Source organism: Pan troglodytes, chromosome 12 (assembly GCF_028858775.2).
Source record: "Pan troglodytes isolate AG18354 chromosome 12, NHGRI_mPanTro3-v2.0_pri, whole genome shotgun sequence".
In the NCBI taxonomy this organism is placed as follows: domain Eukaryota; kingdom Metazoa; phylum Chordata; class Mammalia; order Primates; family Hominidae; genus Pan; species Pan troglodytes.
The window spans coordinates 113790255-113815562 of NC_072410.2; the positions used below are offsets into that span (position 1 = coordinate 113790255).

Here is a 25308-nt window from a genome sequence, read left to right on the forward strand (position 1 = left end):
GTCTACAGCATGTGGCCTAAGCAGCCAGGATGAAGGAAAAATTCTCCTGCAAAATCCCTAACCTGAGATCCAATAGCCTGAAACAGTTCAGTCTTTTCCCCACTGTGGTCTAAACCTCCAGACATGTTATCACAAAGGGACAGCAATGTGATTGATGGACACAGTAATAAGAGGTTATAAACTTAATTTAATGGCAAAGGGTAAAAAATTGCATAGAGGTTATGATATAAGGCAGAAGCTAAACAGATTCCCAGAACCCCAAGGGCTAACCAGCTAATAATATCACTGCCCAGCCTGAGGACTCCACCGGGGAAAAGTAGCTTGTCTTTGCCATTCACGTGGGGAAGCCATGATTTAAATTCTCATCCCCCTGCACCCACGTGCACCTGACTTTGGGGACTGTTTACATGCCTCCCTCCTCACCAGATGCAAGGGATTGGTACAAAACACGCCCAGCACATACAGCCTGTTTACTGTGGCTGAAGTAATCAAAAGTCAATTCTCTGCACAACTTATCATATCGCTGAGCAGAACTAGACCTCAGGCTGGAGGTCCATTCCTGTATGTCAGTAGAAATCATTTCCCTGTTGTCAAAAGACAAAATTAGAACAAATTCAGTTTAAAATATATAGATATTTTTGATTGAGACAGGGTATCCCTCTGTTGCCCAGGCTGAAGTGGAGTGGCGCAATCATGGCTCACCGCAGTCTTGACCTCCTGGGCTCAAGTGATCCTCCCACCTCAGCATCCCGAGTAGCTGGGATTATGTGTGTGTGCCAGCACACCTGGATACCTTTTTTATGTTTTATTTTTTTAGTTTTTTTAGAGATGAGGTTTTGTCATGTTGCCCGGGCTGGTCTTGAACTCCTAGGCTCAAGTGATCTGCCTGCCTTAACTAACCAAAGTGCTGGGATTATAGGCATGAGCCAACACACCCAGTTGTCTTAAAAATCTTTTTTAAGATCTGGCATTTATTTGCAATTCTAGAATTGGGGCAACACCTCATTCTATAAGATAGAGTGTTTCGATGAGCCAAGCAGAGGAGATTGGCTTTATAGACAGAAAAGGCCTAAGAAAACAGAAACAGAAAACAAAAAGCAGATTGGTAATTGCAAAGTTACTCTTCCTTGTAAAGCAGAGGGAACTTCTTTACCATGTTGATTCAAACTGGCCTGTTTGGGGATTTGGCTATTATCTTTCTCTGTCTCCTGAGTTTTTGGAAGGTCAGATAAACAACTTAGTTTCAGTTGGAAACTCCAGCGTGAGTCACCCCAGTTTGGTTTGGTCTGTTGAATCTAGTGCAGGAGCTCAGTTCTATCCTAGAGCCTCCTATAAATTGTACTGAACACTATCAAATCCCTTTTGGGCAGCAGAGCACCTGTAGCCTAAAGGATTCAGATCATTCTGAACTGAGGGATGGGGCTGTAGGGGCAGAAAGGGACAATTTCTTTCCTCCCCATTTATAAGGGCCACACCCAACATACTAATACCAAAGACAGGTTAACAAGAGAAAAGCGCAAGTTTATTTGATCATAGTTTTACAAGACATGTGAGCCTTCAGAATGAGTGACCAAAAGATACAGGGAAAATGATCTATTTTTATGCTTTAGTTCAATGAAGTACAGACAGGCGTGTAGAAAGGGGATTGGACAGGAAGGCTATGGTTTAATGCTAATAGACTGACGGGGACACCCGGCGAGGCCTGTCTGTTCAGATTCTCCGTGGCCCCTCTGTGCACAATTCCTTCCTCTCTGGTATGGGGAAGGACCCTTCTGGGATGAGGGTCTTAATTTCTTTATGGCCAGTATCACACAGAAAGGCAAAGGGGTTAGGGATTCAAGTCATAGTTTTGGACTTTATGGCTGGCCTTGGGGGAAAGGGGTTTTGGTTTTTATGACCCACCCTGGGGAAGAGGGATTCTGGTTCCTATTGCTTGCCTCAGGACAGAATCAGGGACGAGGGACAGGAGGGCAGGAGAAGGTCAGGGAGAGACTTTGTGTCTGAGGCTGCTTCTTAGGCCTTTACTTAGGGTGTCATTTTTCTGGGCCCCAGCAGGGCCAAAATGTCTTTGCTCTGTCCCTTCAACATACAGTCAAAAGGAGCTGGAGTATTCGAGGCTCTAGTTTCTATCCCCAAAACACATCCCTGTCTCCTTTTCCTTGGGAAGGCCACTGCTCAGCTTCTTTTGCTAAAAGCACAGGACAGAGATAGCCATCAAGATGTCAAATAGCTACAACTGCTATGGCTGCCAGGCAGTAGATAAACCTGAGTAAGAAGACTTCACCCACAGATACTGAGTCCTTAAGGCAGAGGGGATATTACTAAATAACCCTTTCAGTTGTGACCGCCAGCTCAGGTTTTGAGGCAGCTAGGGATGAACCCGGTCTGCATGGACAACTGCTGGACATGAGGCTAGCTGTGAAACAACTCGTGTAGAAATGTAGCTTTCACTCTTGGGAGAAGGATGACCTCATTACCAACTTCAAAGGATGGGGTATAATGACTGATCCAGTCTCGTGATGTGCCAACCCCTGTAATCAGGGGTGTGATCTGTTACCATAGGAGGGTAAGAGAGGCGTTCCAGGCAGAGAATAGCCATCAGGTGTGGGTGGAAGTCGAAGCCTGTTTTTCTGCCTGCAAACATGGCAGGTGTCCATTTCCATATGAATCCACAAGGACAACATATCACCTGGTGTAGGGTATTCTCATTATCTGAGCAATCATTATTCAAGTCACCACAGTTTTTTGTTTGTTGGTTGGTTTGTTTGTTTTTGAGATAGAGTTTTACTCTTGTCGCCCAGGCTAGAGTGTAGTGGCACGATCTTGGCTCACTTCAACCCCTGCCTCCTGGGTTCAAGTGATTCTCCTGCCTCAGCCTCTGGAGTAGACTGCCAACATGCCCAGGTAATTTTTGTATTTTTAGTAGAGACAGGGTTTCAACAGGTTGGTCAGGCTGGTCTCAAACTCCTGACCTCAGGTGATCCACCTGCCTTGGCCTCCCGAGGGGCTGGGATTATAGGCGTGAACCACTGTGCCCAGCCGTCACCACAGTTTTTGTTGTTTTTAATTAATTATTTTTACAATTTCAGCTTTTATTTTAGACATGGGGTACCTGTGCAGGCTTGTTACATGGATATATTGCACCCAGGCAGGATGCATTGTACCCAATAGGTAGCTTTTAAACCCATGCTTCCCCCACCTTCCTCTCTAGTAACACATGGTGTCTATTGTTCCCATGTGCCACCATTTTTTAAAGACTATACCAGGAAGCCTTTTTTTGCTACATGAGGAAATATTCATTAAAGAACTGACCACCTGTGAAATCAGTCCCCATTCAAATGTCACTCCAAATGTCAGATGAATACTAGTTAAAAGTGTCTAGATTTTGTTGCTTGTTTCCTAACACCGTAAGTAAACAGGGGTGCCGACTGAGGTTACCAGGTGAAGTTAGTAAACCTCTTAAGGTCTGCAGTGCTGTAGAATGCCAGTTTTATTTTTGGCTTTGCCACTAACTAGCTTTGTGAACTTTCACAAGTTACTCCTCTTCCCTGGGCCTCAGTTTCCTCATCCACAAAGCTTAGAAGTTAAAACAGATCAGTATTTTGAATCTAGTTGGACACTAAACTCACCTGGGGGGAGGTTTAATATGTGTTTTCTTTTAAAAGCTCAGAGTGCCCCTCCCTTGTTCAACTAAATCAGAATCTCAGGAGGTGCAGCCCTAACAGGTGCAGAGTTCAGATTCCCCAGGTGATTCGAATCCAGTTAAGAGTAGAAATCAACTGGCTGGGCATGGTGGCTCACACCTGTAATCCCAGCACTTTGGGAGGCCGAGGCAAGCAGATCACCTGAGGTCAGGAGTTTGAGGCCAGCCTGGCCAATATGATGAAACCCCGTCTCTACTAAAAATACAAAAATCAGCTGCGCATGGTGGCGGGCACCTGTCATCCTAGCTACTCTGGAGGCTGAGGCAGGAGAATCGCTTGAACCCAGGAGGTGGAGGCTGTGGTGAGCCGAGATCGCACCATCACACTCCAGCCTGGGCAATGAGCAAAACTCCGACTCAAAAAAAAATAAAAAAAAAAAAGAGTAGAAATCATGGAACGTGGGGATTCTTAACATTCATTCCATGTGTATTATTATTTGTTTTTCTCACAGCTTAGCTTTAGTCCTAGGGATATGTATAGGTGCAAAGGAAGTGTTTCTATAACCCCATCCCATTCCTATTAGGTTTTAAGCCTTTTTCATAAATAGCTTTCTGAGAAACAGTAAAGTCTTTGGGGAAAAAACACACCACCACTGTTTTTGCCACATTTGCTGTGAACACAGCATTCTCACCTCACACAAATCCATGTTCCAGAGAAACAGGGTGCTGCTGCCTTCCCAGAGAAATGTCCCACAGCTGCTGTGACTAAAAGGAGGTGACAGACAGAAAAGGAACAGATATGGCAACCGTCTGGATTGAAATAATCTTTGGGCTTTTCTTGGCCAAGGTCAGCCTTGGGGTTCCCATGTTGTCTAACTCCTCTGCGTTGTCCAAAATGGCCTGAAGAACTTCTGAACACGGACAATTGTCCAGCCCAGTCAGGTCCAAGGCCACCGCTGCTTGGGCTGTGCCATCCGCTTGACCTGGGCACCAACCAACTCCAGGCATGTTTTCCTGTTTTCTTGGTAGAGCGTGCAGGTCATTAGCCTGAAATATTGGACTGCCATCTTTTTTCCCTCTTGGAAAATGAGACTGTTTTAAGATTATTTGCAGAGGAATTGAAATAAATTGAGTGATAAAGATTTCACAACAGCTGCTTGTCATGATTAATTATCACAGAGAGTCTGGGTGACAAAGATGCTCTCCTTGACCACATTTTAGTCAAGCTCCTCTGAGCCCTGTTTTCAACGAGGCTTTGTCCTTGACCTTGTCTTCGGCTTGCCTGGACCAGTTTTAGCAGGAAATCCAGATTCATTGCCCCTAGTCCTTCAGCGAAATCCCTCTGTTAATAATCAATAACAATAAAGCAGCAAATATTTATAAGGCTCCCGCTACAATGCCTGTGTTGTGCTCAGAAGTCATATTGTATTAGTTTGCTAAGGCTACTATAAACAAGTACCATAGACTGGGTGCCTACAGTATATGTATATATACCATATGGTGGATCCACAGAAGAAATCTATTCTGTCACCATCTAGAGGCTGAGTCTGAAATCAGGGTATCCACAGGGTTGGCTTCCTCTGAGGCCTCTCTCCTGAGCTTGTAGGTGGCTTTCTCCCTGTGTCTTCACGTGGGGGTTTCTCTGGGTCTGTGTCCTAATCTCCCCTTCTTAAAATAACACCTGGCATATTGGATCAAGCCCACCCGAATGACTTTATTTGAACTTCATTACTTATGTGAAGACCCTATCTCCAAATAAGGTCACAGTCAGGTACTAGGGGTCTGGACTTCAACACATGAATGGTGGGCGGTGGGGGGATAGGGGAGCGATTCAGCCCATAACATATTGGTAGCATAGAGATGTATTTGTAATTTGATGTAGGATGGAGATCTATTGATATTTATCTTCAATTTGTTTTTGTTGCTATCGACCCATCTGGAAGAAATGAAATACTTTCTCTCATCCTCTGGAAGCCTGAGCTCTCCTTTCCCTGGGAGGGAGAGCCACTTGTTTGCTTTACTGTTTGAAAGAATAGAAGAGGATATTCCAGGACTGAGTTGGACACCCTAGAAATGATTCATTCAGAGTTTTGTGTTTAAAAGGTCTATGCCCTGAAGGGGATTTGCTGTATGTCCAAGAAAGGAAGGACTTAGAGTGTGGAGATTAAGGATTTAGGAAGGGAATGGTTTTGTGAAGTGGATTCTTTGAGGCTGGGAAGGGCAAGCAGGAAGTAGGGTGTTTAGGAAAGAGGACCTCCCTTGATCAACTGAATCAGAATCTCAGGGGGTGCAGCCCTAACACGTGCAGAGTTCAAATTCCCACGATGATTTGAATCCAGTTAAGAGTGGAAATCGAATGGCCAGGCACGGTGGCTCACGCTTTCCTCCCTCCCTCCCTCCCTCCCTCCCTCTTTCCTTCCTTCCTTCCTTCCTTCCGTCTCTTTCTTTCTTTTCTTTTCTTTTTTTTTTTTTTCTCCTGACACAGCGTCTTACTATTTTGGTTTCAAACTCCTGGGCTCAAGTGAGCCTCCCACGTCAGCCTCCTGAGTAGCTGGGACTGCAGGGGTGTTCCTCTGCACCGGCCCATTCTCCTTTTCTTGCATGTAAGGATAGAACCTCTGAGTGTTAGCAGGGCACATGGCCACCCAACTAGACCCTACAATTCCAAGCCTTCTTACAGCTAGGTGTGGCCACATGACTAAGCCTGAGCAGACAGGACGTGAACAGGAGTGCTCTGAATGGCCTCTGAGTCATCCTCTCTGAGACAAAGTGAAATGACCTGAAGTTTCTCTCTCCTCATCTCCAATAGGCCAGAGCATGAACATGAATGGAGGTGAGTCAGCTTCAACCGTGCCATGAGGACCTCACCCTAGGAGGTGGCAGAGACACTGGAGGAATGGAACCCAAGTCATGGAATAACCTCACATTGCAGAGCCACCTTGCTAATCCTGGACTGCTCACCTCTGGACTATCACTGGAGAAATAAATACACTTTTAAGTTGTTAAAGCCACTGTGTTTTAGAATCTTTTTATTACAGCAGCTTACCCATATCTTATACCTAGCAAGTAAGAGCTTGAGTCAAACTTTCTATAGTGAAGAAATTCAAATCAATTATACATGCTGATAAAGAATGCTAAAACTTCTTCCTTTAAAGAATCTGTTATAATTGATTTTATTTTAAAATCCATGAGAACCTTTAAGTAAATTATATTTCAGTGAGGGATGGCATCTTCTTTAGGACTATGAAAGCTTTTGTATATGAAAATCTTTTTGGTAGAGGGAGGATAACACTTTTTTTTTTTTTTTGAGGCAATCTCGCTCTGTCACCCAGGCTGAAGTGCAGTGGCCCAATTTGGCTCAATGCAACCTCCGCCTCCCATGTTCAAGTGATTCTTGTGCCTCAGCCTCCTGAGTAGCTGGGATTAGAGGTGTGCACCACCATGCCCAGCTAATTCTTTGTATTTTTAGTAGAGACAGAGTTTTGCTATGTTGGCCAGGATGGTCTCAAACTCCTTGCCTTAAGTGATCTGCCTGCCTTGGCCTCTCAAAGTGCTGGGACCACAAGTGTGAGCCACCATACCTAGCCACGTTATGCTTTTTTTTTTTAAATTAATACACTGTGGAAAACTTGAAAATTAAAAAATGAGTAAGAAGAAAAGTAAAATCAACTCAGTGGAACCCATCATCAGTATTTCGTGTTACATTCTTCAGGCTTCATTCTATGCATACAGAGAATTTTATTTTTGAAATTGGATCATCTGCATATACGGAATTGCATACTGCTTTATTCCCTGTAACCTCATAGCATGAGTATACTGTATTTCAAAATCAGTAGAAATCCTTGGAAAACATATTTTTTTCTGGTTTCATATTTTTTCTCATGGCTAGTTTGCATTTTGTTTGATCATGGCCTTTTACTGAACATTTAGGTTGTATCCTAGTGTCTTTGCTATTATACATTGCAGTGACAGTCTATAATGGACAGGTGTCAAAGATGTAGAACATCTTTGAACACCATTCCTATATTTGGATAATTTGGTAATTTCCCACTTTCTGAGTTCTACCTTTGCAAGGCAGAAGCCAGAAGACTCTCATTCACAGATGCCTTTGGGCTATAGTTACAAACTTGGGACATAGATTCAGATAAACCCAGTGACACAGCCTCAGAGGAGGTGGGTGACATAAGTAGGTCACCATGCACAGGGGTGTGTGTGGGTTGCCTGGCAGGGGTGGAAGAGGCAGCATATGGATTTCAAGGGCTGTGGTGGAAGAACACCTGTGTGCAGACCTCATGTTGAGCAATAGTGTCTGTCACATTTTGCTAGAGCAGTTTCTACAGCACAGTGGGCATTATTCCTGGCAGTGAGCCACAGGGCCTAAGATTTAGTGCTCCCAAAGATGAGTTCTCTGAGCTTTCTGCTATCCTATAATAACATCACATTTGGTTTAAATAGCCAGAGTAAATTTTGCTGAAGAGGATGTGAATCAATAAGAACTCTCATTCATCACTGATGGGAATGCAAAATGTTGCAGCTACCTAGGAAAACATTTTGGCAGCTTCTTACAAAGCTAAACATGGTCTTACCTTGGGATCCACTAATCACACTCTTGGGTATTTACCCAATTGATTTGAAGACTAATATCCACACATGTACATGAATGTTTATAGCAGATTCATCTAAAACTGGGAGCAACCAATGGCTTTCAGCAGCTAAATAGATAAACATAGTATGGAATATTTATACAATGGAATGCTATTCTGAAATAAAAGGGAATGCATTGTTATGCCATGCAAAGATGTGGATGAATCTTAAAGGAATATTACTAAATGAAAGAAACCAGTCTGAAAAAGTGATATATAACTCTACGTATATTCTGGAAAGGCGAAACTGTAGAGATGGTAAAGAGATCAGTGGTTGTCAAGGATTCAAGTGGGTTGGGAGAGTTTAAAAAGATGAAGCACAAGGGATGTTTTCAGGGCAGTGAAAATATCCTGTATTATACTGTAATGATGGATACATGATATTATGAATTTGTCAAAACTCATGGGGCTGTACAATGCAAAAAATGGACTTTGATGTATGCAAAAATCATTTAATAGATCATGGGATCTCAAGATGGAATACAGAATGTAAGAAAAAGAATATAACCATAATACATGTGTACGAAGGAATTTCACTGAAGGGCTGGAGGAAACAGGTGGTGATCTAAGTAACTCTGGAAACAAGTGGAGTATCTACAAATAAAGGCAAAGGGAACTGTACATAAATACTGTATTCTTGTTGATAAAGTTGTTTCCTATAGGGGTAGGGTAATAATTCTGATACTTCTATCCATGTATACTGGAATTGAATGATTGAATAAGTAGATGACATAATGGGAGCCAGGTTTCTCACTGTTAGAGTGGGAATTTACAGATAAGTAAGGGGAGGAGGCTAGAATGATCCCTGGGGTATTAGAGTAGAGTTGGAGACATCAGTATGAACTTATGTTTAGCTTAATATTAATACAGATTGTTACATACAGAAATATTTATAGCTAAATGTATTTACATAGTTTAGTATACATACATGTATTTCCTTGCTCTGTTGGCTGAGAAAGACCCTAGTAGTAATGAGCATACTTAGTGCCCAGATATTGGTTTCTAATACCATTTTCCAAAAAAAGGATTCCTAGGGGGATTCTAAGGGGAGAGGGCTCGTTCTAGAACTGGGCAGAAATATACAAGATGATTCTGGAGTATCTGATAATGCTAGAAAACAAGGAAGTAATAAAAATAAAAGCAAAAAACCCACATTGATGGGGGTATGTCATAGTGACATAGGAGCCAACTGAAAGAGCCCCCAATGTCCAAAGCTGGAATAATTTGAGCAAGAAAATAAATAAAGTAACATTGGATTATAACCCTATGTATAAAATAAATATCCATGGATCCATACTGATATAAGTAAATGGTTGAATAAACAAGAGACAAATCTTCTGTGCAGAAGAATTCCAAATAGTTACATACATACATATATATATATATATATATATATATATATATATATATATACACATTGCCCTCAAAGAGGTGGAGCATAACTTCCCACTCTGTAATTGTGGGCTGCATAGAGTGACTTTCTTCTAAAGAGTACAGCATGGAAACAGGAAAAAAGAGCAACTTTATAGTGGAGAAACTTGACAAACAAAACCTCAGCCAGGCGAGCAAGGTCAACATCAACCATGATAAATCATGTTTATGGTATGTATCCTTGATACGATGTGATGAAAATGACATTTTATTTGTATTGTCTTCCTCCCCAAAACCTAAAACCCCAGTCTAATCATGTAAAAAAAAGTGAGACAAATCTCACTTGAGTGACAGTATACAAAATGTCCGACCAGATCTTAAAACTTTTAAGGACTTTAAAAACAAGGGAAGTCTGATAAGTTTTCAGAGCAAAGAGGAGCTTAAGGACACAGGACAATTAAATATGTATAATGTGGTATCCTGGGTGGAATCCTGGAATAGAAACAGGACATTAGGTAAAAGCTAAGAAAATATGAATACAATATAGACTTGGTTAATAATATTATGTCAATATTGGTTCACTAATTGTGACAAACGTACCTTACTAATGTATGGTATTAATGGGGGAAACTGTGTGGGGTATATGGGAACCTTCTGTACTATCTTTATAATTTTTCAGTATATATAAAACTCCTCTAAAATAAAAGTTTATTTAAAAACAAAAATACAACTTGTATGTTGCTGGTACTCATCCCATCAAAGTGTTGCAGTAGCTAGTGTTTAATTTATATTTGGGACATAGGTGATGTCTGCAAGATGGTGCAATAGGAGCTTTCTACCATCATCTCCCTGCAGAAGCATCAATTTTGACAATTACCCATGGACCTTTGTGAGAGTCTGAGTCCGGCAGAGATGTTCCAGCATACCATTGGAGCAAAAAATTCGAGAATAGATGCATTGAAGAGCGTAAGAAAAACAGTTTCACTTTACCCACATCACCTCTTCTCCAAGTGAGCACCCAACTCCCCCAGCCATGCAGGATGGTACCCAAGAGGCTCACTTCTTTCTCATCTCATCCAGAAGTAATCAGTACAGCTGAGTGGCCAGAAACACGGGAAGAGAGGTCAGGGACCCTATTGAGTGCTATGTGGAGTCTATTAGGAAGCCAACTACCAGCCACTTAGAACATTTCACCTGTGGACCCCCCACTTCAGCTGGCCCACATCATCCCAAATGCTCCACATGCCTTATCTCTCCCCCGGCAGGTTGGCTCCCTGAGTGTCCCCTGCAGATGGGAAGTGCAAGTGTGTCATATAGACAACCAGCTTGACTCTGCAGGATTGGGAGAAGGCACACAAACTTGAACATTTCGGAGCACTGCCCTAGGGAAAACAAACAGGAGGCTCTCAATCCCTGGCCTGGCTTTATGGGATCAAAACAAGGCCTATGACCCTAAGAATTTCCGCCTCATTTGTGCAGGGAACAAGAGGTGTGGAGCAGATGCATTCATAGAAAAGGTCTAGAATCCCTAGCTCAGCTGATTGGTGAAGGCATTTCTCTCTCAAAGCCAGTCAGTAAAGACTGGAAGGGTAACTGATTCTTCTTCAATGCAAAGACAGCAATATAAGACTTCAAGAAACATGAAAAAAATCAAGGAAACATGACTCTACCAAAGGAAGACAATAATATTTCAGTAGCCAACCCCAAAGAAATGGAGATCTATGAATTGCCTACAAAGAATTTGAAGTAATTGTTATAAGGAATCTCAGTGAGCTACAAGAGAACACAGATAGACAAATCAACAAAAAATCAGAAAAACTAACACATGAACAAAATGAGAAGTTTAATTTAAAAAAAGAGAAATCATAAAACAAGAACTAAACAGAAATTCTGGAGCTGAAGAATACAGTGAATGAAATGAAAATGCACATCAAGTGAAAAAATGGTTATTGGCTCTGGTTTAATATGCAGCGTTTTTCTTTTCATAATGGCTTATAACATGTGGTTCATCTTACCATTAATGAATCTTAGATTTGATTAAATACAATATCACCTTTTAAAAGTGTTTAAAAACTGATGGAAAAAAGACTTGTAATTTAAATTTGTAATTTTCTTTTGGGGATTAGTATCTTTCTTATTTGTACACTCTTTTAATACATTAGGAATATTAATTCTTCACCCCTCCTTCATGAGAAATATTTTATCCAATTTTTTTTTTGCCTTTCAGTTTTGATTATGGTGTTTCATTATAGAGGGTCTTTCCTAGAACTTCCCACCAAGCAGGCTTTCATGGTTGGTGGGTTTTTGTTAAATGATTCCCAGGGAGCAGAGTTGAGGGAAGAATGGTGGACAGGGAAGGAGGGGAAGCCAGCACAAGGATGTGTTGTTGTGTTGACTGTGTAAGAACAAATACAAATTTAAAATAAGGGGCTGAGTTCTGTCTATTGAAAATGAGGAAAGGGATTTTTCTTCCCTAACCCCTTTTCTTAGACACCTTTCCTTAGAAAATTTATAATTGTAAATTTATATTTTCCTCTCCTCAAAATGTATCCCTTATTAGACTAGACTGGGCTTTAGTCAGCTGGCCATTTTTTTTTTCAGCTTTATGATCCAGGAAGCTTGAGAGCCATCTTCTTGAAATGCAAATATCAAAAGAGATAGCTCCTCTATCTCCTTTGGGAGGATAGGAGCCTAATTTTGGTGGGCACCTTGCTCTAATTTGCAAAACTGTCTCATGTTATAAACATATAAGAAATTAATTTTTCTACTGGATAAAGCTAATAAGCTAACCTAGATGGTTACCACAATTACCAGATGAATTTAAGAGGATGAACTACATGTGGCAAATGGTGCTGTCAAGTCCTTTTACTTGAGGATGATTTATTGTTTATCTTGAGAACATGTATGTGATGGGTCGTATATGCTTGGGTACATAAAGAGGTGAGCATTATTTCTGCCTTTGCAATCCTTATGGATTGCCAGTGATGTGCATGATATTCTAGTTTGTTTCTTATTCATTAGTAAAGGTGTTTTCTTCCTATATTACCACTGTAGAGAAGATTTCTGGTTTGGGAGATTTTGATTTTAATTATATTTCCCCAACAGCTACCACTAGAGGCAACCAGCTCCCAGTCTTATGGGATCATGACATGTGAGGATCATGAGATCTTTGAGGAAATGCATCTCAGGACTTTGCACAGGGTTCAAAGGGAGAAGCATGTATTCATTGGCTCCTGCACCCCACTGGTCTAGTGGAGTGTTAAGCCCCCACACTTGTGGGCTGTGCATGCCTGAATGAAGAGATTCTCACAGTTCTCGCCCATCAGCTGTAGGGGTGGGTTGCCCCTACACACCTGTGGGTGTTTCTCGTAAGGTGGAACGAGAGACTTAGGAAAGAAAAAGACACAGAGACAAAGTATAGAGAAAGAAATAAGGGGACCCGGGGAACCAGCGTTCAGCATACGGAGGATCCCATATGGAGGATCCCCTATGGAGGATCCCGCCAGCCTCTGAGTTCCCTTAGTATTTATTGATCATTTGTGGGTGTTTCTCCAAGAGGGGGATGTGTCAGGGTCACAAGACAATTGTGGGGAGAGGGTCAGCAGACAAACACGTGAACAAAGGTCTTTGCATCATAGACAATGTAAAGGATTAAGTGCTGTGCTTTTAGATATGCATACACATAAACATCTCGATGCTTTACAAAGCAGTATTGCTGCCCGCAGGTCCCACCTCCGGCCCTAAGGCGGTTTTTCCCTATCTCAGTAGATGGAGCATACAATCGGGTTTTATACCGAGACATTCCATTGCCCAGGGACAGGCAGGAGACAGATGCCTTCCTCTTGTCTCAACTGCAAGAGGCATTCCTTCCTCTTTTACTAATCCTCCTCAGCACAGACCCTTTACGGGTGTCGGGCTGGGGGACGGTCAGGTCTTTCCCTTCCCACGAGGCCATATTTCAGACTATCACATGGGGAGAAACCTTGGACAATACCTGGCTTTCCTAGGCAGAGGTCCCTGCGGCCTTCCGCAGTTTTTGTGTCCCTGGGTACTTGAGATTAGGGAGTGGTGATGACTCTTAAGGAGCATGCTGCCTTCAAGCATCTGTTTAACAAAGCACATCTTGCACCGCCCTTAATCCATTTAACTTTGAGTTGACACAGCACACGTTTCAGAGAGCACGGGGTTGGGGGTAAGGTTATAGATTAACAGAATCTCAAGGCAGAAGAATTTTTCTTAGTACAGAACAAAATGGAGTCTCCTATGTCTACTTCTTTCTACATAGACACAGTAACAATCTGATCTCTCTTGCTTTTCCCCACATTTCCCCCTTTTCTTTTCGACAAAACCACCATCGTCATCATGGCCCGTTCTCGATGGTCGCTGTCTCTTCGGAGCTGTTGGGTACACCTGTAGACTAACAACAGACAAAACAGGCACACAAGGATTAATATGAGATTTATAATCGTAGTACTTCCGATGGTCTTAACCCAAGTGACAGGGTTAAGATTTGCGAGGCCATCAGCAACTCCTGCAATTGCCTCAGTTCCTGGCACCAAATTTAAATGGGCTTTTGATGCTTCGAAAATTTGTTCTTTTAATTTGGAAATGTCTAAAGTGAGATTATCTTCTCTTCCCTGTAGATGGCATCTAACCATGTCCCAGTGATGCTCAGACTCATTATAAATTTGGGGTGTAATGCAAAAGTCTGACGTATTCCAGTCACACTGTAACTGGAAACGATGTTCTAAGCTCATGAGTCTGTCTCCCATCCAAATGACAGTTTGTCTAAGATCATTAATTTGATTTGCCAATTTTTGATCAATACTAGATTGTGAATTCCACAATCTTGTAGAATTTTTTTGCCAATCATTAACAAAGTTTACTGACTGAACAGAAGAGTGCAATGCAACTCCTGCTACAGCAGCCGTAGCTGTGACTGCAATTAATCCCATAATCACTGCAATTAAAGTAAAAATGAATCTTTTGGATCTATTTAAAACACCTTTTAATACTTCAGTCAAAATATGAACGGATGGCGAGGCCTCCCACGGTCGGTCCATGGACACAGGGATCCACACGCCCTCTCTTGCTCTCACCAGCAGAATACGGTGTTGCCAATTAAAAGTTGAATCAATGCAAGTAAACAATCTACAATTTTCACAGGTTATAGTCTGGGAGTCTGGTTTAATAACTATATTTCCTACAACTAGCATATAAGGGGGCTTTACGCAACTTTGTAAAGGAACTGTTAGACTGGAATTTAGGTCGATAGTATAAAATGGCTTACGATCTCTTGTTTCTAAAGTTTGATTTCCAGACCAAATTCTAATGTGGTGTGAGGCCACAGTAAGCCTCCATAATTCTGGATGTTCAGGACCAGAAACAGGACTTATTATTTTTGGTCTTGGGGTAGAGATTCCTTTTTCTCCCCATTCCCAAGGGTAGAAAGACTGCAATTTTTTATGCTTATGTTTGTCTAAACTTTCTGTTAAGTCGCTATCAACAGCTGGACTCACTTGTGCACTTGGACTCGACTGAGTTTGTCCTGAGCAATTGTGGTAGAATTGACCTCGAGGTGCCCAATCTATAATAGTTCCGAATTCATTGTTTTGTAATATCACCGCACTATTGGCCACACATTCTTCCCAAACTAAAACTTCCGTATTTTTTGATTCTTTGGGAATTTCCTTGGGGCAAGGTTTCCCTTTAGGTCTAAATTTTAATGATCTTTGATAAGAAAAGTCTTGTAAATAATTTACCTGTGGCCTGAGTGACATCCCGCTTACCATGTGATAAGTGAATCTACTGATGGGACTGACAGTAGGTACTTCTACCAACCAATTTTGGACTGCAGGCATTAAACATCCTGGTGCTCTCCCTAGGCAAATAGGAGGATAACGATACCCAATGGAAATATTTATCATCATCCCTTCTTCCTCAGGTTTGGCAGGGCAGCAATCATCTGTGGGGCCAGGTACCCATACACTATCATTAACATACTTCTATAGGATTATCCATCCATGTGACTGGTGTTACCATCTCCGTGGAGGAACTTTTCTTTGCATCTCCGATGGGTTCATTGTAGAACTTCAAATGTCTAGTGGGTATCCAAACAGGAAGCTGATTTTCTCCTGGTGAAACACAAGCAAAACCTCTCCCCCACGTTATCACCTTCCCTATTTCCCATGTCTTATTTTTATTATCTTTCCACCAAATTAGTTTTCCTTCATGTGGGCTGTTCTTTTTACCAGTAAGATGTTGTTCTGCAGAAGTAGTAGTCTGATTTCTATAAATGTTTAAAAAATTTAAAGTATAGAGTGCTAGATTAAGTTGCATCTGAGGAGTGGTACACTCCTTACTGTCTCCCCCTTCTTTTTGTTTAACTAATTGAGTTTTGAGTGTTCTATTAGTTCTTTCAACTATGGCCTGTCCTTGGGAATTATAAGGAATTCCTGTTGTATGTGAAATTTTCCACTGACTTAAGAATTTTTGGAAAGCTTTACTACAATATCCTGGTCCATTGTCAGTTTTGATTTTTTCTGGAACTCCCATTACAGCAAAACAAGACAATAAATGTTTTTTAACATGGGAAGTACTTTCTCCTGTTTGGCAAGTTGCCCATATGAAATGTGAATAAGTATCAACTGTTACATGAACATATGATAATCTTCCAAATGAAGGAACATGCATGACATCCATTTGCCATAATGCATTAGGACACAGACCTCTGGGATTAACTCCTGCCTCTTGAGTGGGCAGGTGTAAGACTTGACACTGGGTGCAATGTTGTACAATATCTTTTGCCTGTTTCCATGTGACATCAAATTTGTTTTTTAATCCTGCTGCATTTACATGAGTCAAAGCACGAAGTTCTTGTGCTTTTATGAATGCAGATGATACCAGTAAGTCAGCTTGTTCATTTGCTTTAGTCAAAGGCCCTGGTAAATTAGTGTGTGCTCGAATATGAGTAATATAAAATGGGAAATTTCTTTTTCTTACAGTTCATTGTAATAAATTGAATAGTTTGTTTAACTGATCATCCATGCTATATTTAATTAGAGCTGTCTCAACATCCCTTGTAGCCTGTACTACATATGCAGAATCTGATATAATATTGATAGGTTGGTCAAAATCTTGTAACACTGTAATGTCTGCAACCAACTCTGCTCTTTGAGCCGATTGATACGGAGTTTTGATTACTCGTTCTTTTGGCCCTGTGTAAGCCGCTTTTCCATTGCTGGAACCATCAGTAAATACTGTTAGAGCATTTTCTAAAGGTTCACATCTGGCAATTTTAGGTAGAATCCAAGTAGTCAATTTTAAGAACTGGAAGATTTTTGTTTTTGGGTAATGATTATCAATAATTCCCACAAAATTAGCAAGACCAATCTGCCATGCACCAGAATTGATAAAGGCTTGTCTAACTTGTTCCTTGGTTAAAGGGACAACTATTTTGTCTGGGTCATTTCCACATAATTTTATTATTCGTAATCTTGTCTGACCAATTAATGTAGCTATTTGATCCAAGTACAATGTGAAAGTCTTAACTGTACTGTGAGGAAGGAATGACCACTCCACAAGATCCGTATTTTGAATAATGATGCCTGTTGGAGAATGTGCAGTGGCAAAAATCAAAAGTTGGAGTGGGGCTAAGGGATCTATTCTATTTATTTGCGCTGACTGAATTTTTTCTTCCACTAATTTAATTTCTTTTGTTGCCTCTGGGGTTAACATTCTTTTACTATTTAAGTCTGAGTCTCCTCTTAAGATAGAGAACAAATTTGACATGGCATAAGTAGGAATGCCTAGAGTTGGCCGAATCCAATTAATATCTCCCAGCAATTTTTGAAAATCATTTAGTGTCATTAATGTGTCTTTTCTTATTTCTATTTTTTGTGGCTTAATTTTTCTATTTTCTATCTGCATCCCTAAATAATGAAAAGGAGTAGAGGTTTGGATCTTATCAGATGCTATTGCCAGTCCTGCGTTGGCAACCTCTGCTTGCAGAAATGTATAACAGTCAATTAATTTATCTCTCGTTTCTGCAGCACATAAAATATCATCAATATAATGAATAATATAACAGTCTGAAAACTTTTCTCTAACTGGTTGAAGAGCTCGACCTACAAAAGTCTGACAAATAGTTGGACTATTAAGCATTCCCTGAGGTAACACTTTCCACTGAAACCTGGTGGCTGGTTCTTTATTATTTATGGCTGGTATAGTAAAGGCAAATTTTTCGCAATCCTGCTTCGCCAGAGGGATGGTAAAAAAGCAATCCTTTAGATCAATTATAATTAAAGGCCAGTCTTTTGGGATCATGGCCGGAGAGGGCAACCCGGGTTGGAGAGGCCCCATGGGTTGAATTACGGCGTTTATGGCCCTTAAGTCAGTTAACATACGCCATTTGCCTGATTTCTTCTGAATTACAAACACAGGAGAATTCCAAGGCGAGAATGAAGGCTCAATATGACCCTTTTCTAACTGTTCATTTGCTAATAAATGTAAAGCCTCCAGTTTTTGTTTTGGTAGCGGCCACTGATTTACCCACACCGGTTTTTCTGTTTTCCAAGTTAATGGTATGGGTTTAGGAGGCTCTACAGTGGCCGCCCCTAAAAAGGATACCCTATTCCTTCTCTTTCTTGATTTATTTTAGCCTCAACTGGAACTTTAATGCCATCTTCATTTTTTCCTAGTCCCTTTCCTGGTATATATCCCATCTTGGTCATGATTTTTTGACTGGTGGGGCTATATAATGGAGCGGGCATGGTGATTTCCGCACCCCATTGTTGTAATAAATCTCGACCCCACAGATTAAGAGGAATTGAAGTAATCATTGGCTGAACAGTACTTTCTTGATTATCTGGCCCTAAGCAGTGTAAAATCTCAGTAATTTGATACACTTCTGAGGCTGTGCCTATGCCGACAAGTCCTGTAACAGCCTTTCGTTTAGGCCAATTTTTTGGCCACTGATTTAAAGCAATGATAGAGACATCTGCTCCAGTGTCTACCAACCCTTCAAACTGTTTTCCTTGAATAATGGCCTTACACACAGGTCTGTTCTCTGAGACCTGACTTGCCCAATATGCAGCCTTTCTTGTCGGATCAGTGCTTCCAAACCCTTCTATTCTTTTTATTTCACTATTCCCACCCTTAATATATGGCAGGAGTAATAATTGAGCAATCCTGTCTCCTGGACTGGCACTCCAAGGAATTGAAGAGCTAATAACCAGTTGAATTTCACCTTTATAGTCTGAATCAACCACACTAGTATGAATTTGAACTCCTTTTAGATTTAGACTTGATTTTCCCAAGATTAGTCCTACAGTCCCCTCAGGCAGGGGGCCATATACCCCTGTGGGGATTTTTTGTGGGGGCTCCCCTGGAAGCAGAGAGACTGCTTGTACATAAATCTACTGCTGCACTGCCGCTTGTGGCGGGGGACAATTGTTGTATTGTGGTAACTGGCGTATTCCCTGAAACACTTGGGACAGTGGGGGTTGTTGTCCCTGAAAACCCTGAGGAACAAACGGCTGAATTGGGAATGCCCCAGTTTGTTGTGGGGCCTGAGGCTGGCCCCTTTGCTCATTTCCCTACAATAGTTGCCCATTTTTATCAAATTTAGAACGACATTGACTAGCCCAATGTTTTCCTTTTTTACATCTTGGACATAAGTCAGGTGGCTCTCTACCTGTTGTAGTTGCTTGAATAGTTATATTCTGTTTATTTAAGACTGGGCAATTCTTTTTTAAGTGACCAATTTGACCACAATTATAACATTTTCCTCCAAATATTCTAACTTGTCCTCCTAAAACAACTCCTGTTATTGCTTGAGCCATAAGCATAGCTTTATGCATAGTTCCTCCGATTCCATCACAGGCTTTTACATATTCTGAGATTACATCTGATCCTGCAGGAACCTTTCTTTTTAATGGCTTAATGGCTGATTGACACTCAGGATTGGCGTTTTCATATGCCATCAACTCCACTATGACCTTACGGGCTTTTTCATCGGCAATTGACTTTTGAGCAACATCTTGGAGCCTTGCCACAAAATCAGGGTAGGGCTCTTTTGAACCTTGTCTTACTGTATTAAATGAGGGGCAGGCGCTTCCTGGGTCTTGGATTTTTTCCCAGGCTCTAAGGCAGATAGCTCTAACTTGCTCAATGGCCTCATTTTGCATTAATGCTTGTTGACTAATAGTACTCCAATTTTGACCTGTTCCTAATAGTTGATCTGCATCTATGTTAACTGGAGGATTGGCAGCCCTATTTCTTCGGACCTGTTCTTGTACCCCATCAATCCACCAAGTCTTAAATTGTAAAAATTGAGAGGGTGAGAGAGACGACTTTGCCAGAATCTCCCAATCATAAGGAATGAGTCTATGTCCATGAGCAATGGAATCTAATAATGTCCTCATATAAGGGGAGTTGGGTCCATACTGTTTTACTCCCTCTTTCATATCTTTTAGCATTTTTATCGAAAAAGACTTGTATCTGGCCTCAACTGTGAGAGGCTCTCCCTCTTGGGCTCCTTCTCCAGGTGGCATCGGTTCTAACGTTACTGGGAATTGCCACGCCTCAGTATCTCCTTCCCTTCCTGATTTATCAATAATTTCATGTAATTTACTACCCTGTCTACTAGGTGGTGCCGTAGGATTAAGTCTCCTAGTGGGCAGCTGAGGGTATGGCGCCCTGCCCTGTGGTGCTGGGGGCATTCCTGGATATCCATACTGACTTTCTGGGGGTGGCCGATACTGAAGTTCAGCCGGCGGCCAGTATTGATAGGCTACTGGCGGTTGGGTCTTATTTTCTTTAACCTGCGTTTGAGGTTGTAATGTTACAGGCACCTGACCTGCTGGAAGAGGACTTGTACCTCGTGGTTTAGACTCTGATGGCCCCACTAATTCTGGACCTTTTCCTTCTAATTTTAACGTTTCAGGATATATCACCTCCTGTAATAGATTATAGTCAACATTTTGCGTTGACTGAGCCATCACCGGCTCTGCTACATATTCACAATGTAAACTTTCCATTTCTTTCTGGGATTTTTTCCTTGTCTTTTCATTACAATCTATTAAACAGCTTCCAGGGGCATCAGAAACTGAAACGCTATCTTCTTCTGTTTGAAATGGTTCTAAAGCTGCTTTAATAATGGCCCAATCATTCCATACTGTAAGTGGAATGATATTACCCTTCCTACCTGCTTGTTTTAGTTCCTTACCAATTCTTTTCCAATCTTTTAGATCTAAAGTTCCTTGTTCTGGAAACCATGGGCAAAATTGTTCTATTATTTGAAATAGCTTGATTAGATTTTTTGTAGATACTTTAACTTCCCCTCTTTTTAAAAGAATTTTAATAAAGCTGAGATAAGAGGCATATTTACTTTTAATTTTACTTTTAGTTTGCCCCATTATCACCCTAGCTTCTTCCGAGCGCACAAGCTTACCGTAAGGCTGACTGTAGACGTACTCGGGATCTCTCGTCAACTTGTCCTCAATGACCACGCTCGAGCGTACCTTCACCCTAGAGAAAAGCCTCCACATTGGGCACCAGATGTAGGGGTGGGTTGCCCCTACACACCTGTGGGTGTTTCTCGTAAGGTGGAACGAGAGACTTAGGAAAGAAAAAGACACAGAGACAAAGTATAGAGAAAGAAATAAGGGGACCCGGGGAACCAGCGTTCAGCATATGGAGGATCCCATATGGAGGATCCCCTATGGAGGATCCCGCCAGCCTCTGAGTTCCCTTAGTATTTATTGATCATTTGTGGGTGTTTCTCCAAGAGGGGGATGTGTCAGGGTCACAAGACAATTGTGGGGAGAGGGTCAGCAGACAAACACGTGAACAAAGGTCTTTGCATCATAGACAATGTAAAGGATTAAGTGCTGTGCTTTTAGATATGCATACACATAAACATCTCGATGCTTTACAAAGCAGTATTGCTGCCCGCAGGTCCCACCTCCGGCCCTAAGGTGGTTTTTCCCTATCTCAGTAGATGGAGCATACAATCGGGTTTTACACCGAGACATTCCATTGCCCAGGGACAGGCAGGAGACAGATGCCTTCCTCTTGTCTCAACTGCAAGAGGCATTCCTTCCTCTTTTCCTAATCCTCCTCAGCACAGACCCTTTACGGGTGTCAGGCTGGGGGACGGTCAGGTCTTTCCCTTCCCACGAGGCCATATTTCAGACTATCACATGGGGAGAAACCTTGGACAATACCTGGCTTTCCTAGGCAGAGGTCCCTGCGGCCTTCCGCAGTTTTTGTGTCTCTGGGTACTTGAGATTAGGGAGTGGTGATGACTCTTAAGGAGCATGCTGCCTTCAAGCATCTGTTTAACAAAGCACATCTTGCACCGCCCTTAATCCATTTAACTCTGAGTTGACACAGCACACGTTTCAGAGAGCACGGGGTTGGGGGTAAGGTTATAGATTAACAGAATCTCAAGGCAGAAGAATTTTTCTTAGTACAGAACAAAATGGAGTCTCCTATGTCTACTTCTTTCTACATAGACACAGTAACAATCTGATCTCTCTTGCTTTTCCCCACATTTTTCTCGCCCACCAGCAAGTGATAGGCAGGAAGCGGGAGGTGAGACATGTGGGTGCTTTAGGTAAGACTTTGTCAGATGGTACCTGTGTGAAGCTAGTCAAAACGAGGGCAAAGTTGGTCTCTGCTGCAGTGGCTTGAGGAAGATGATTTGAAGTAGAGAACGAGGGGTGCCTGGCACATGTAGGCTTGTTTGTTTGCTTTTGAAGTAATAAAAATCTTAGAGTAGGTTTTTCTTTGACCTAGGATGCCACAATTTAACAACTGATGTTTCCTTATTTGGTAATGCTGCCTCTCAAGTATTTACTTAGAAATGACACCAAGATGGTAATGGAGAAGCAAAAGAGCAGGAGTTAATCTACTACAGCATTGCATAGGATTTTAGAGTTTCTGTGTGCCTCAGAGAACACAGAATCTTGGTGCTGGAGGACACCATAAGCACCATCCAGGCATGGCATCGATCTGAAAGATGGATTCCCTTTTCAATACCCCATCACTTCTATCATTGGCTCTTTGCTGCCAGAGTTCTTTGGTGACAAAGGATTCCAAGTGATGGTAATGACAATGGTCTCCGTCTAATGTTAGTGTTTAAATTATTTTTTAATGTCACTAGAAAATTGAACAAGTAAAATATTTAGGGTATCATGCCAAGTAAACATTAAATTAGATAAAATAAATTTATAATAATATTAGTGTCTTGCTGCATGGATAAGGAAACCAGATATGTCTTATTTAAATAGACCAAACTATAGAAAATCAAGATCAGCTGTTGCACAGCACAATGAGATAGATATGTTATATAAATATATTCCATCAACTATAACAAGGGGTTGAATGTTTGCCACAAAAATAAAATAACATCACTCTGAGCTGAACATATTAAAGAAAACATGAATAAAAATATTCAAACAATGAAAAATGACCCTGCACCTACAGTGCGTCAGCAGTAGAATTGCTTAAAGGAGGCTTGAATGAATTGATATCAGCACTTTCATAAAAGAGAAGAAAGAAAAAGACTGTTAAAGAGAAATGCTCTGTGCTTCTGAGACTGTGCTGCGCTATGTGTTCTTAGAGAAACCTAAGACATCAGTGGGAGTTGTCAAGCGTAGAACTGTTGCAGCAGAGATGCACTGAGGCTGACAATACACCAGCCGAGAAAACCCAAATTACAGCTAAGTTAGACAAACAAATGATAAGGAGGCCTGTAAAATGGACCACTCTAGATAGCTGAATTAGATCCAGTCTAGTGATAATATTGGTACCAAAGAAATCAGAAACTGCAGTTAAGAAAACTATTAAAGAAAACATTCCAGGCATGTAAGACAGTTTATTTCTTGATATTTCTTTTTTTCTTTTCTTTTTTTCTTCTTTCTTTCTTTCTTTTTTCTTTCTCTCTCTCCTTCCTTCCTCTTTCTCTCTCTTTCTTCCTTCCACTCTCTCTTTCCTTTCTTTCTCTTCTTTCTTTCTCTTTCTTTCCTTCTTTCTTTCTCTTTCTTTTTTCTTTCTCTTTCTTTTTCTTTCTTCCTTTCTTTATCTCTCTCTCCTACCTTCCTTCCTCTTTCTCTCTCTTCCTTCCTTCCTCTCTCTCTTTCCTTCCTCTTCTTCCTTTCTCTTTCTTTCCTTCCTTCCTTCCTCCCTCCCTTTCCCTTCCTTCCCTTTCCTTCCTTCTTTCCTTCCTTCCTTCTTGCCTTCCTTCCTTCCTTCTTTCCTTCTTTCTTTCTTTCCTCCTTTTCTTTCTTTCTTGAAACAGGGTCTCACTTTGTCGCTCAGGCTGGAGTGCAGTGGTGCAATCATAGCCCACTGCAGCCTCCTATTCCTAGGCTTCAGCAATTCTCCCATCTGAGTCCCAAGTAGCTGGGACAATAGACCTGCACCACCATGCCTGGCTAATTAAAAAAAATTTTTTTTGTAGAGATGGGGTCTCACCATGCTTCCCAGGCTGGTCTCACTCACTCCTGGGCTCAAGTGATCCTCCCACCTCAGCCTCTCAAAGTGCTGAGATTACAGGCGTGAACCACTGTGCCTGGCTGAGAGGGGTCTTTCTGAATGGAACAGAGGGAAGCAGGATTATTGTTCTGAGAGGATGGAGGGCCAGATTGAGAAATTAATTTCATACCTCTCAGGATTTTATCAGCTAATTTCCTGTGTCTAAAGCTAATGCCATGCTTAGAAAAAAATGGACATTCTGGCAAATGGCCTGGAGCTACCCACGTGATATGGGGAAATTTAGAACCTGAATCCCCTAAACTCTTCAAAGCTTCTTCCATTTGGAACTGGGATGCAATGTGAGATTATCACACAGGCGAAGTCCTAATCCCGCATAACTCATTATTCCCCAGCAACGTTCTTAGGCTAACACTGTCAAGAGAAGGCGAGGCTGGGCACGGTGGCTCACACCTGTAATCCCAGCACTTTGGGAGACCGATGCGGATGGATCACCTGAGGTCAGGAGTTTGAGAACAGCCTGACCAACATGGCAAAACCCCGTCTCTACTAAAAATACAGAAATTAGCCAGATGTGGTGGCGCGTGCCTGTAATCCCAGCTACTCAGGAGGCTGAGGCAGGAGAATTGCTGGAACCCGGGAGGCAGAGGAGGCAGAGGTTGCAGTGAGCCACGATCTCACCACTGCACTCCAGCCTGGGTGACAGAGCAAGACTCTGTCTCAAAAAAAAAAAAAAAAAAAAAAAAGAGAGAGAAGGAGAATGCTGGTAACTGATCAAAGACCAAGATTGCTGAGTCAGAGGAGCCAAGAAAACATGGTCACCTTGTTGCTGTTTCTAAGAAGCCTAAAAACCTCACAATCACAACATAGTTAAAAAGTGTTCCTTTTTTTTTTGCATTTGCCATGCATAAGTCTTTTGCATGCTCTATTTACAAATGACTTTATGTGAGCACTTCTATTACCATTTTATAGATGTGGAAAGAGGGTGAGAGAGTTAAAACTTGTACAAGATTGCATAATTAAGAAGTGCCAAGCTTCCAAAACAGGTCAATCTGACTTCAGAGCCTATATTCTTTCTTTCTTTTCTTTTCTTTTTTTTTTTTTTTTTTGAGACAGAGTCTTGCTCTTGTCACCTGGACTGGAGTGCAAGGC

The 25308-nt window shown here is 41.6% G+C and overlaps 1 protein-coding gene and 1 pseudogene across 1 annotated transcript; both read right to left on the bottom strand.

The window, feature by feature from the left end:
* Positions 1 to 13129: 13129 nt before the first annotated feature.
* Positions 13130 to 15640, bottom strand: LOC129140901 (endogenous retrovirus group K member 7 Env polyprotein). Its single transcript, XM_054677470.2, has one exon. It carries the CDS (start codon positions 15585 to 15587, stop codon positions 13935 to 13937), a length of 1653 nt encoding a protein of 550 aa, XP_054533445.2. The 5' UTR covers positions 15588 to 15640; the 3' UTR covers positions 13130 to 13934.
* Positions 15641 to 18993: 3353 nt separating this feature from the next.
* LOC129140885 (endogenous retrovirus group K member 8 Gag polyprotein-like) lies at positions 18994 to 22303 on the bottom strand (annotated as a pseudogene).
* Between the last annotated feature and the right edge of the window lie 3005 nt (positions 22304 to 25308).

Excerpts from the sequence above, each read along its gene's own strand:
- LOC129140901 (XM_054677470.2), bottom strand. The coding sequence starts at position 15,587 with ATGATGATAAATATTTCCATTGGGTATCGTTATCCTCCTATTTGCCTA.